Source organism: Pituophis catenifer, unplaced genomic scaffold, assembly GCF_029215685.1.
Source record: "Pituophis catenifer annectens isolate HBS135680 unplaced genomic scaffold, rPitCat1.0.hap2 SCAF_1, whole genome shotgun sequence".
Lineage (NCBI taxonomy): Eukaryota > Metazoa > Chordata > Lepidosauria > Squamata > Colubridae > Pituophis > Pituophis catenifer.
The window spans coordinates 121,909,597-121,924,215 of NW_027256881.1; the positions used below are offsets into that span (position 1 = coordinate 121,909,597).

Consider the following 14,619-nt stretch of genomic DNA (forward strand, 5'->3'; position numbering starts at 1 on the left):
AAGCTGTGCTATCCATGGAAAGATAGGATGACTGTTTCAGACAAAAGCAAACTTTTTATTTCTCTAAAAATGATATTTGGGAGCTCAATCACACATACGTTCATAAAGTAAGGATTGAGTGGCAGTAGCAAAGGTAAAGAAATGACTTAAATTACTTGTTATCTCTTAAAAGTTGGAAGAAAGGGTTTATTTTTTAAAAATAATAATGAAAGTTATGCTGTAAGAGGCCTCATCCAGTGGGAAAACTTCACATCTGGTGATGAAGACTAACCCCAAAGCTATTGGGCCACCACTCATCAATAAATACAAGTGATAGCAAAGCATTTCCCACAGCATTTTAATTAAACTTTGGAAATCACTACTTTGATATTTGGTGATAAAGGCTAACTCCCAAAGCTTTTGGGACTCTACTCTTCAAGCAATCTGAGCAATAGCAAATATCTTCCACAGTATCGTATCTGTAATTAGACTTTGGAATTCACTACTACACTACCAGTATGTGGTGCTGGCTTAAAAAAAGAGTTGGACCAATTCGTGGAAGTCATGGGGATCAACAGCTACAGTATTAGCCTTCATGATAGTGTGATTGCTTCTGAAGGCTGTCTGCTGGGAGATTAGTTGCTTCCTTGTGCAGTTGTCCACTATGAAAACAGGCTGCTGGACTAGACTGGCCAAAATTTAGCAGGGGCCTGTTTATGTTAATCTGTTATTCAAGGGTTATATATTTTCCATAATTTAAAAAAAAAATGTATTGGGAGACAGCAAGTAGCCAGGTACTCAAATTTCAATGAAATCCCAATAAAAGAATGACTTCACAAGGCAAATCCTCTTGTGGGACTTTTTCATATCAGGAAAAAGGAAATAGCAGAGAAGATGAAGCAATAACTTCAGGAGAATATTCCCATTCACTACCCTAAACCTCCAAATCCTTCTTGCTAAGGACACTTCAGAGGTGGGTTTCAGCAGGTTCTGACCAGTTCTGGAGAACCAGTAGCGGAAATTTTGAGTAGTTTGGAGAACCGGTAATAAAAATTCTGACTGGCCCCACCCCCATCTACTCTCTGCCTCCCAAGTCCCAGCTGATCCGGAGGAAATGGGAATTTTGCAGTAACCTTCCCCTGCCATGCCCACCAAGCCACGCCCACCAAGACAAGCCATGCCCACCAAGCCACACCCACAGAACCGGTGGTAAAAAAATTTGAAACCCACCACTGGGACAAGTAGTAATTTCTTACTGTTTTTATGTGCCATGTTTCCACATGATTTTGCTCCATTGACATGCCGTTTTGAGCTCTGAGAATTCAGTTTGACTTCAATATTGGCGGATTAATCTAGAAATTTTAAATACAGAATTGAAAGGAATATTATTAACAAGGAATACATTAAGAGTATTCCCACTTAGGTCATTTAGCTGGGAAGATAATAGCTGACAGCAGACAAAGGTTGACATTTTGTAAAATGTCAACCTTACACAGTGGGTCAAATTCTTGGCCATGATCCACAGTTGTTCTTTGAGCATTATATTTCATCTGCTTCTTTTTGGTCCAAAGGACAGTTTTACTGAGACGATGATAATATAGGACGGGCATTAGAATAAATATTTTGAGCACATTTCTGCCCTGATGGTGGTTCTTCTGCTGAAAAACCAATGGGAATGAAAATGTTACAAATGAAATGCAATAACCTTTACATCATGACTTAGGTGTTATTCAGAGGAATCTTTCTTTGCCTTCCTACTTGAACACTCTCTAGAATTACAATAATGACAGATGTAAGGTGAGTATGAAGCATGAATGAATAAAATAATCTTACAATAAGTATAAAAGCAACAGAAGTAAGGAATGAAAGTAAGTGAAAAAAAAACAATTTCTTGCCGGGTAACAAGAAAAACCCTTAGATTTCTTGCAACATTGAAAGTTTTGTATGTTCTAATAAAAGGATTTCTCCTTTAAGCCTGAGCTCACCATTTGATTTATAAATTACATGGTGGTTGTGGCAATTGGTCTATCAAATGAAGATAGAAAATAACAAGAGACTATTTAAAAAAAAAACAAGAAAATTAGGCAGGCAAAGTTAGGAATCAAAAGAACTGAAAGAAAACGTTGAGCTTGAAGCGTTTGTATGTAACTTCTGAGAACACAAAAAAGCTTTTAGCTTGTCAGAGACTTGTTAGGTAGAATGGGGATTTCAAACATCTACCACACTTTTGTATTCTAGAACAATATCCTTTTTTTCATTTTACTAAGAGAAAGTGCTTGTTTCTTTTATTTTTCCTATGAGTAATGTCTCTTTTAACAGGCAGAATGGCATGTTGATTTGTACCAAATGTACTTTGCTTCTGTACTGCAAAAAATTGTTTTTACTAGTAGAATATTATTATAATTGTATCTTAATTTAGCACTTTTGATTGATATTGGAAGTATTTAATAATGTATTTGTAGAACAGATTACAACATGGATCTAAAATATGAAGGGAGGGTGTCAACTAAAAAGAAAAATAAACATAACATCTGTTATTTCCTTTTACTGCAGCCAGAAACATTTATCTTATGTGAAAAGTGTCTATAGTAGTATTGAATTAAACATGACTCAAGATAGTTCTGAAGATGCTAAAGTTATTGGCTGCCCTGTTTTAATTATTATTTGTATTCCTCAATCCTGCATGAGAACGTTGATCATTAAGGTATAGGTTAAATTGGCTTTTCCATTTTTAATTTCAACCGTAAAACATTCCATCAATGCCAGGTTTGAAAATTATAGTGGTGATAATAGAAGCCTGACCCCAGTAGAAGTTAGAGAAGAAAAAAAATTGTCCCTCAAATGTCAAGGCACCTTGTGGTCCAAGAAATTAAAACTAAATTGTTTGCAGTATGAATCCGAAGGTGGTGGTATATTTCAGCTGCCATGACATTTAGCCAGTGACTTTTCCTAGCTTGTTAATAATGTATAGCCATCCCAATATAAATTTGCAGTGATGGAACTAGCCTGTTAGAGTGAAGTAGTTAAGGAGATTTATTCTGCCCAGAAAATGCATATATGAATGAGAGAGGGGGGATGAAATCAGGACAAATGTCCAAAGAATTTTCTGTTAGACTATTTTATTTAATGGGGCACTGGGGCAATGTCCACTTTTATTTATTATTCTCTTCTTCTAACTCCTTTTTTAAAGTTTAATTAGTATTCAGATAATTATGAAGACTAATCAGATTGGTAATCTCCACCAATTCATCCATTTCATCAATTCTTCTAAGCCAAAAGAGCTTCACAGAGCTAAAGGTGGCTGCCTAAGTGCTGTCTTGTTAAAGTATATTGCTGTTAATGATCTATTTTTCTTTTAATAAAGCCAGCTCCCCGTTCTGTCGGAGGATGCTAGCCTTCAACCTGGCACTTATACAAATTATTCATAAACTGTGAAATGTCAGCAGAGAGATGAAAAGAGATGAGAAAAGGGTACAGGTGAGCAACAGAGACACAAGAACAATAGGTTACAGCAGGTTATGGATTGGAATTGAAGGGGGAGGAAAGGGAATTTGACATTTGAAGAGTTTTAAGCCCAATCTAAGACTGCAGGGAGCTGTTTCAACCAGGAGACACTTAACTTCTCTTGACAACCTCTGGATATGTGAACACTTACAGCTGGGAAAGGGATTCAGCTGCTTTCATTTCAGCCTAATTTGTGGAGTAAATAATTACAAAGGGCATTCCAAGTCCATAGCTTTCAGACTTTTCTAGACAATGGAGCTGGAAGCATATTACAAACATATATTAACTAAAGAATTTTGAAAATAAGTAAACAAGTATGCTCTGTTGGTTTGGTTTCACTGAGGTCTAGCTTATACAAAGAATTGGCTCAAATTGGCTGATGGACACATTCACAAACTCAGCAGCAGCATGCATTAATTTGCAAGGGGAAAAAAGCATGGCTCATGGTCCCTGCAGAAAATGAGGGTACTTTGAGTTTTGCACTTTTCTAGCATGTCTGGAAGTGTGTTCTTTCCTCTTCTCTGACACCCTCACACCCCCACCTTCCAAGTCATGTCTTCTCAAAAGAAGGGAACACAAGCCACTTTTTGTGAAGAAATGTCTATCAGACCCAAGGAATATGGAGTAGGAAAGGGGACTGTTGCAAAAGAGACACCTCAGCCCCAGGGAAGGGAAGGGGGAAAGTGCGATAAAGAGACTCAGATTAAATCTGTGTTAATTATGCTTGGTATAAATTGATCTGGATACTTGCTTTCACAGGTTTTCTACATTCTGTCACGTTGCCCTACTAACAATAAAGATGTTTTCAGAAATCCAGTGGTTCTTGCTTCCTGAGTTTGTCAGTCTTGAGAGTTGTGACCCTTCTCATTTGCCAGAAAGTATGAATAAAATCACTGTTTCTCCAGACTGAGTAAACTCCATTGACAAGAAATCCCATCTTTGGATAAATTTGGAAGTTAGGGCTGGCATAAAATTAGGTTTGGGGTGACCTTGGCCATAGTGTGGTAGAACTTGCTGTTCAGCTTGCTATTTTATGCTTCAGCCCCCCCCCCCCCTCCAATTTGATTCTCTTGGTGTGCCTTAATCAAATGTTCTTCCTGGGTTGGTATTATTCAGCTGTTGTATATGGTAATGCCTACTAAGCACATTCTCATTTCTTTACTTTTAGAATTGCTGAACAAAACAGGAAGGCAATCAATCTTTTTGTGATTACTATTTTATCTAACTTTATTCCTAAGTAACATAATTGGAAATAGGGCTACTGCCTCTATTCCTTGATACCAGACATTGTCCTTCAAAATTCCAATCAAAGTACTTTGGGAATGCTTTTAAAAATGAGAGTCTTAAAACTCTCAAAAAAAATTCAGAAGGGCTTATCAAAGACAATGTTAAAAAATATGCTGAAATCACTAGGCCAGGCCACATGATTAGTTCCAGTTAAACTGATTTATTGCCAATGCCTAGGCATAGGAAACTAGTCAACCAACTGGTAAGCACTATTTTGGCATTAGATAAGGGTCAATGGAATTCAAGAAATGTTGGATTTCATCCATTTGTGTTTATGTAGAGACTCTAGGCTGATTCCTTTTTTGACTTCGCCCTCAGGCTCTGCCACTCCTTTTCCTACATCTTTCATGCCCTTTGCCAGACTCTAGGAAAAAGTCTATCTTCCAGTTTTTGTCCCATTCAATGGAAATGTGCATCCATTAATATCCAGATGGCTATTTAGCAGGAATTAAATTGAACCAAGACAAAGTATATGCAAAAAACTTGTGTTTATTTATACATAGTTATGAAATTGTACATTATGCTAAACTATAATGAATATTATATTTAGGTGCCTCAATGGATTTTCGGGCCAATTTTGTGAAATAGACTTGAATGAGTGCAGCTCTTCTCCTTGCTTACATGGCTCAGTCTGTGAAGATCTTATTAATGGATATTTCTGCAGATGTCAGAAAGGTAACAAATGAACAAAATACTTTTAATTAAGTCTTTTTACTATTCAAAAATTCAGATTCAAACAAACTTTCCCTTTTTTTAAATCAAGGCAATGCTTACTGGAATTAAACAGTGGAATGTTTGTTTCTCCAAATACAGCATAATATATCAGGAAATCCCTTTTTGTTGTTTCTTAGATGCAAATTGATTTAACCTCTTGATCAAAAAGCATCACAGAAGAAAAATATTTTCCAGTGGAAGCAACCAAATGCACTTAAAATGTTGTCTTGGGTCCAAAGGGAAAATTAGTTGTTTTAATTAGCATTCTACACTGGCTAATTCTGCCATGTGTTGGACAGTTTGATTGAATGTTACTGTAAAGTAAATTTGTGGAACAATTTGCATTTGGAATGAGGACAGCTCTTAGAATTAAATGAAGAAAAAGAAATTGTTGTTGTTTCACTATAACACTAAGCCAGGAGGTTTATTTGAAGTAGAGTAATGTGTAGAGCTAGCCATAGTTATTTGTAAATCATGGTTTAAAATATGCACCACTCTCAGAGAATACACATGGCTTCTACTATTGCATCTGCACCACACAATCAGTGGTGGGTGTATTTCTTTCCTTCCTTCCTTCCTTCCTTCCTCCCTCCCTCCCTCCCTCCCTCCCTCCCTCCCTCCCTGTATATTCCATTTGTTGGGGGTAGTTGATGTTTCTAAGGAGAATTTGGAAGAGGGTTAATTTTAGGAAAATAAACCAGTTTTAATTCACTTTGATAAAAGACAATTTACTTTGGAAATCATTTCAAAGAAGTAAAGCTCGCCAGATTCCCTTGGGAAAAAAAATTGGAAAATTTGTCTTCATTGTGGAGAAATAGCAATCTCCTACCCAAATTCTTTGCTCATAAATCAGTGAAAAATTTGAAAAGGTTATTCATGCCTAACTCCAGCTAATGGAGCACGAGAGCAAAGAACCTAAATCCTAGGTATGTGTTCTGCCCCAGCTCCGGATTCCCAAGGATTGTGACACACACCAATTGTCCTTATCAAAGTTATAACGTACCAAGAATAAACAAAGTCTGGCAAAGGTTGACAACCAGCCCAGAAAACAAGATACAATAAGACACTCACTCTCTCAAATGCTCTGTAATAATTACACATTGTTTCCAGCAAGAAATTACTAACTGCCTGCGACTTAAATAGGCTAAGGGAGTGGCCAATTATCCTCAAACCTTACTCTCGAGGAGACCTCCTCTTCCTGAGTAGCCACTCCTGCCTTTTGGTCAGGACACTCCTCGTCATTGGGATCAGCCACGATCCACGCAGGCCACTGGCGGGCCACAACAGTATGCTTCTACTTGAAGCAGAGTCTAAAGGTCCATTATCAGTAACACAAACACTTTATAATTATAGTATGGATTAATAATTTGTTATTGCAGGCTTGCTACAGCCAATAAGACATAACCTCTTTATTCAACTGTAGAGCAAGGCCAGCAGCAGGTAGCATGTTCCACCACCATCCATTCAAGACATTTCTTTTTAAAACAATAACAATAACGTGTTGTTGTTGTTTTTTGCTTTAATTTATATGCCGCCCTTCTCCGGAGACTCAGGGCAGCTTACAATGCGTTAAGCAATAGCCTTCATACTTTTGTATATTTATACAAAGTCAGCTTATTGCCCCCACCACCCGGGTCCTCATTTTACCTACCTTTGAAAGGATGGAAGGCTGAGTCAACCTTGAGCCTGGTGAGATTTGAACTTCAGTAATTGCAAGCAGCAGATGTTAATTACAGTGCTTTAGTCCACTGTACTACAGGCTCTTCCCTGTAAGTACAGTGGGAAGTACACACCCCTTATAACCTAATTTTTATTTCATTAGTCATTTGCTATATCCAGATTAGAAAAGGATGCCCTGTAAATGGTTTGAATTATATGTCCATTTTCGGAGTACTATGGAAACAAAAGCAGGGTTTTTTTTGGAGGGGGGTGCCTTTGAGTCAGTGTTGACTTCTGATGATGTCCTGAACTAGTTCCTGTCGTTTCCTTGGCATTATTTTTGGAAATGGCTTGTTATTAACTTCTTCCTAGGGCTGAGAGATAGTGACTGATCCAAAAATCACCCAGAGGGCTTCATGCCTAATATGTGTCTAAAACTCATGGGTGCCTTCACTGCAACCAAAAACCTATTACATTTTTTTTTCTTTCCAACAGGCTGGGAAGGGTTCAGATGTGAAGAGGATATCAATGAATGTGCATCTAACCCTTGTGTACATGGAATATGCATCCAGAGGGAACCAGGCCTGGGTTACACCTGTTATTGCACATCTGGATATGTGGTATGACCCAAAACCTTACTACCACCACTTGATACGAAGCATGTGCTGTTGAAGTTAAACCTTAGCAGAGTCTGTCTCCCATTAAGTTTTCTCATTTGTCATAAACTTGAGATCAACCATTACAAATCAAGTCAACAGATGAGAAAAAGTCTCTGAGGCTTAGTCCTGATTATCTTGGTAGGTTAATTTGTTTAATTGTTCAACATCCAAATGTATAGAGGTATATGCTCTATTTAAATTGAGCTTTCTATTGTCTTTGAATGGGAAGCCTAAACTTACCTTATTAAAGAAATAGTCACCACCAGGCTACTGTGCAAATGATCTGTAGAAGGATGCCACCACAACAATGGCAGATGATGAGGATGGTACACAGCTACCTTAAACTGTTGTTTTCAATCACAGGATACAAGTCATCTTAGGAGTCAGCCTACGTGCAAATATTTATGGATCAAGTTCATAAACCAAACATAATATATTCACCATGTTACCCAAATGTTTATTCTGTTCTGTTCTGTTCTGCTCTGCTCTGCTGTTTTACTCTACTCTACTTTATTCTACTCTACACTACTCTATTACAGATCTATATATTATTTATTTGTTCAGTTTGACATTAAATCAAGATATACTAGAATTATTCAGATAAATCTAGCACTTTTTCCTGTTCTAGGATAAATGAACTGAAAAGTTTTTTTTTTTAAAAAAAATGCTGCTTGAAAAAGCTCTAGAGCCCAAAGTAATTTAATATGCAGTTTGTAGTATCAGTGCCCAATGGTTTAATTATGTAACAGTTTGAAATTACCAAGAGAGCAAAACCTACATTGATTCATATCTATGTTTTGAAAACTTGGGCTTCTTATAGAATGACGTAGTTTTGAGAAACAAAAGCGAAGAGATGGGCTTATTGAAGTTATTTTATGATACCATGCTTCAAATCTAAAGTTTTCTGATTGAATTTGTCATGCTAGAGTGTTGCATGACAATTATTATTCAAAAGGTCTTGGGATAATTTTATAGTGACATAAATACTGATGTGGGGACAGTGAGTTGTGAGAGACAAAATGTGTTTACCTAAGTACAGATGCACTTGATATTATTAAGTGAGCAATGATAGCAACAATACTAATAATTTGATACAAGGTCAAGTGATCTTAATGATGGAAACAAACTTCTGAAGATAAACTGTTATGCTCTATAAGTAAGTAATTTTCTCCATAATTTCTACAGATCAGAGAGTGGAAGAAACATGGGATTTTTTTTTCATGAATTTTCCTATTCTGAATATATTTACTCTGAAATAAGATACTACTCTTACTTTTTATTGTATATCCATAAATGTGGTAAGGTCAAAGAAGTAGTTACTTACCTCTCTTTTTCCTCCTCTGATGCCACCTATTGTCAGATTTGTAAAGAATCTTAAATCTGTGATATTTCGTAGAATTATAAGTATAGTTGATAATACCTTTGGGAATATTTTTCCTTTATTAATAAAATGACAATGAGTACCGAATGGCCCAAAATTCAAGACATATGTTGACTAAGATTGAGGTCACCTGAAGGAACAAAGACATATATGTTGACTAAGATTGAGATCTCTTGAAAGAACAAAGACATATATGTTGACTAAGATTGAGATCATTTGAAGAAACAGCTAAAGAATATTTACCAGTCTTCAAATTATATTCTAATTGATAACCAGCACATTGCCACATTGTTGCTGTTTTAGCAATACTTATCTTGAAGGCTTTAAAAATAAATACTGTGAGGAAAACTAAAGCATTATGTCAGATAATATAACATGTCTACTTAACAATACTCCGCAATGTTTGCTTTACCCAAGAGTAGACTACAATATGTCTGGCTACTACCTACTTGGGAAAGATGAGGCATTAGCGGATGGCATATATCAAGTTAAAATGGAGAAAGAAATGTGGTTTTGAAGTGGGTGTAACATAAAGTCTTAGTTTACATACTTCTCTATCACTTGAAATTAATCTCCAAGGAGCCCATTTTGACATTGAAAAGCAGATGGCTCAGAGACAAAGCTCTTCCTGGCATGTCACCTACTATGAAACTCTAGGAATGAAACCTGACATTCTTTGAATTGATTGGAAGTCAAAACACCATAATTGCATTACAGCACGAAAGCCAAGGTCTATGCCATAAAATCAGTACAGGCAAAAGCGCTCAATAGGATTACATTAATTTTGGGGAAAGCATTCTGCCCGCTTTAAATAGACAGCATTTGGAAAACAAAAAGAAAGTCATAATCAAATTATTTAATGTGACTATCAAAATGCAAATAGCCTTCCAAATGACATTTTAAAAACTTCTCTTCCAGGGTGAGCACTGTGAACTTAATTACAATGACTGCTTAATGAAAACCTGCCCTGCTGGATTTTTCTGTGTGGACGGAATCAACAGTGTCTCCTGTTTGCCTGAGGCCCCCAATAAAGTCCAAAGTAACTCTAGTATGGAAGGGGTGTCTCCAACCGAACCACTGGAGAGAGGACTCTCACAAGCTCAGCCAAGCTACTTGTCTGGTGATGTTTCTGGTCCTCAAAGGTTCACAGGTAAGTGGGGGGAAAATACAGGTAATCTTTGCTTAGTAGCATCCTCATTTAGCAACTATTTACAGCTGCAACAGTGATGAAAAAGTAATTTTGTGACCAGTCCCTTCATTTATGAGCTTCACAGTTCTGTAATCCAAAACAAAGTTGAAGTAAGATATGTACAGTTGTGGTTTCACTTAGTGACTTCCTTTAATGATGGATTTGCCAGCCGCTATTATGCCTGCTAAAGGAGGACTATGTGTATTCGTTTCTCAGTCCTACAGAATAGACTAGATGAGACGAGACTAGACTAGACTAGACTAGACTAGACTAGACTAGACTAGACTAGACTAGACTAGACAAGACTAGAATTCTTTATTGGCCAAGTGTGATTGGACACACACAAGGAATTATTGTGGATTTTGATTCAGGTTTTTCCATGACATTCTTTAAACCTAATTGGAGCTGAGCTGATGTGAGCAGATTTATATGCCTCATAATATGTGCCTGCCTCCACTGTCAGTATAAGTAACTTGTGATTGGAAGTCAGATAATTGTACTTATCTCTTGAGAATGACTGTGTGAACCCTGTGCCTTTCTTTTTCTGGCTCGTATTTTTCCCATCCTCTTGGTAGTTTTGTACATAAGTGTGTCAGTAAGAAGCTTTTCAGGGTTTCCCCTGTTCCTTTGTTTCTCAGATTTAGAACGAAAAAGACTTAGATAGCAGAGAAACCATTAAAAATGGAACAGAACCATAAATGCAGAGGCTAATATTGATTGCCACATGTCTGAGTTCATTTATTTAACTACAGATACTGCAAAAACATGTGTGCATTGTTGTCTTGTTCAGCTAATCTTGCAGGGGCTTTTGACAATTTTTAAAGCTAAGTCATATTTCTTCTTGATATTGATAAGTAAATTGAATGTGACCCAATTAGTAAATATCGTTATCTTGGTAACTTTTCCAGCTCATCATGTTAGCTTTTCAAGTTCTCTATGGGAAAGATATGTAATTTATTCTTTTTATATTGATTCTCAAGAACAATTTGATTTAGCAAATTTAATACATTTCTTCCAAGCAATGCTTTTTTTTTTTTTTTTTGCTACGTTCTCCCAATGTGAATAATGGGAGGGCCTGCATTTAGTCAGCTCTTGAGGTCACTAGAATCTTTCTTATACTTTTATTAAGAATGTGATTTACGGAGCTGTATTTGTCTTCTATGGGATGCCTGGGTGAGAATTAATGGTTTTCAGGTAGCAATGCAATTTGCTGCCGATCCAGCCTAGGGCCAAAGCTCTTCATTTTTTATTTTCTTCTAACTTTTCCCCTTACTTTTTATCCTCTAAAGGCCTGCAAAATACTGGCTTTCTCAGCCATGGCAGTCTTGCATTCTTTAGCATAACAAAATTAATGTCCAGCATATCATTTAATGGCTGAGGTCTAGGATCATTAACTACCATTGCGAGTCTTCAGCAGCATGCTCTCTCTCACACAGACACACACTCTCCCTCTCCCTCCCTCCCTCCCTCTCTCTGAATGCATTCTCACTACGCAGTTGTGGGGTTTCTATGCCTTTTCTCAACCAGAATGAAGTCTGACACAACCGCTGAGCTATGGGCAATGATTGATAATTCCAGCAATTTAACACTAGTCTTGCTCTCACAAGATGAGTGTGATATGACCTCATTTATCACAGACTCCTTAATGACAACTCCTGTTCCCTCTGTGTGAAGTTTGTCAGTGGGGAACCATAACAGTCTTGTTTTATCTTCCATAGACATTAGTTCAGTAATTAGTAGCATACCAGACACCAAGGTTGAATTAAACAGCCACTCATTACATCCCCCCAGATCCCAGCCTATGACTGTATATTGAATTTTTTTTTCCAAGGTTGTCTCAAGAAAACAGTAGAGAGCAATCAGCTGTTTCTCTTGCAGGCAACAAGTGGATTTCATCTAAACCTCCAGTGTTTTTTCCATAAGAAATAATCAATTTAGAGAATATAGGTTGTTTTACCGTACCATTTCAGCAGGTTCAAAAAGTCAAAGCTTTCTTATGCTTGTACACATATTATAGTTTTATATTTCAAATAACGATTCCAAGGCGTTAAATTGCAATTTGATTTTTCTTTAAACAACTTAAACCAAACATTAGAGGGAGGGGAGTAGGATTCCATAGCGGATATAAAACTCTCAAATGAACTGCCAGATCAAGCTCTGGATAGCAAATATCCCTCTCTTTATAAGGCATTCTGAATGAATCAGTAATACTAATCAGCCGGTATGCATTAATGAGTTCTATAGCTGTTACATCTGGGCATTCATTTGTTTTGTGCATGTAAAATAAGCATCCTCGATGAAGTTCACAAATCTTTCCTAACTTGCTGGAAGAAGTAAGGTATGGAGGAAAATGGTCCAAGTCAGTGGTGGGATTCAGCCAGTTCGCACCACTTCGGGAGAACCAGTTGTTAACTTTCTGAACAGTTTGGAAAACTGGTTGTTGGAAGAAATCATTAGGGCAGAGAACCGGTTGTTAAATTACTTGAATCCCACTACTGGTTCAAGTACACCTTGACTGGAAACAAACACAAAGTTCATGTGCATTTAGTCAGTTGTACAGCAACTGCCCTTCCACAAATCATCTTTTTAGAGCAGAGGTGTCAAACTCAATTTCATTGAGGGCTGCATCAGGGCTGTGATTGACCTCGGGGAGTGGGTGGGTGGGTTGTGTGGCCGACTGGGTGGGTGTGGCCAACTGGGTGGGCATGGCCAGCTTGACACCACTCCCCAAACTGCTGGCATGTTTCAAAGCTAAGTTGGCCTGATCTTTTCTCTTTGCATTGAGTAGACCAGGATCCGGCCTGCTTTAGATCTACCATTTTCAATAATCTCAGTCTCACAGAGATCTAGCATGTATTTGGCAACAGATACGAAATAATTTCATTATATATTCTACAGTGGGGGGGATACTGCAGGATCCTGTGGAAGAAAGTCATCAATGCCTCAAGAGTATATGATTTTTACTCTGAAAAGTGAAGCAGTTTAATTTATTAGGTGCTTATAACTAAGTGCAGTACATAGAATAAAACAAATGATGCAGTAATGTATAAAATAATAATGATGACAAGTCCATGTTATACAAAGACATCAGTTCAGAGAGGGATCTTGAGCTTTCTCTTAAACATGCAGGCATTTAGCAGACCGGCTTACATTATCAATCTTTGCTGCTGATATGACATTTCCATTTGTTTTAGCTGATCAGTGGCTCTCTTATCAAAATCACTTTGCCAAAATTTCAGTGCCACATGATTTATTATTGGATGAAAAACAGGCTCTAAGTTCTTATTTAGTAATAAATAAGTAGTGCCTCACCTGTGAACCAAGAGAAAGGGGAAAGTTATAATAGATCTGAATGAAAGTGGCCTGGTCTTGGGAATTGGAGTTCATGAATGCATACAAGGATGTAAAGGTGTAGGCTTAATTATGAATTTAAGGGCTAAAATATATGTCAGAAAGTATGAATTGGTATAATCTAACCTGTTCTGAATATATTAAAAAAAAAAAAAAGAAAACCACAAAGGTAGTAAGACTTGCACAACCTGCTCCAGTAAATGGTGACAATGGAAGAACCAGAATTGAGATGTAGGGAAAATAGTGAATTTTCTGAATGGAAGCAATCTAAGTGAAATGTTATTCTGGTATAAAAATGAATGGGTAGGAACAAGAAGAAATGATGTGCGGAGAAAATTACTGGGCTATTTAGAAACCAAAGTATGAATTACATCAGTAACTGCTTTGTGCATATATCATTTAAGCATAAACCTGGGTAAATGTGTACATAGCAAAGGTGTTGGAAAATTACTGGGGATAATTTTTGGTTTGCACCCAGCACTCTCCCTGCTAGTTCCTGTATCAGGATCAGCGCAAGCACATGTGCCACTCAGTTCAGCTAGGGAAAAAAATGTAGCTTAACATTTGTTCATTATTAACATCCAAAAGTTAACTAGAAAAAAATTGACAAAATGTCAGATCTACATTATATACATTTTCCAGAAGCAAACAGTTCCTCACAAATGATGCCTATTTTTCAAAGACATTCAAAATTTTTAGCAGTGAACTCTGTAACTCTTTGCAGCTTTTGACCATTTTCAATACCATCTCTCTTCTCATCAGAACTACGTGCCACAGATTCACAGATGTTTATGAAATAAATATAATATGTTTGTTGTATTTTAAAGTTTAATGTGTAAGTTAGGCATGAAATAAAATAAATGTTTCCTTCAAACCAAGTTTAATTCCTGCTGACT

At 37.0% G+C, this 14,619-nt stretch overlaps 1 protein-coding gene across 1 annotated transcript in view; it reads left to right on the forward strand.

Moving 5' to 3' along the window:
- Positions 1-14,619, forward strand: part of EYS (eyes shut homolog) — an 871,663-nt gene that overhangs the window by 531,640 nt on the left and 325,404 nt on the right. The window contains exons 30-32 of the mRNA XM_070932259.1: positions 5,321-5,445; positions 7,639-7,763; positions 10,102-10,333. Coding sequence (XP_070788360.1) covers positions 5,321-5,445; positions 7,639-7,763; positions 10,102-10,333 — 482 coding nt within the window. The remainder of the gene's footprint in view (positions 1-5,320; positions 5,446-7,638; positions 7,764-10,101; positions 10,334-14,619) is intronic.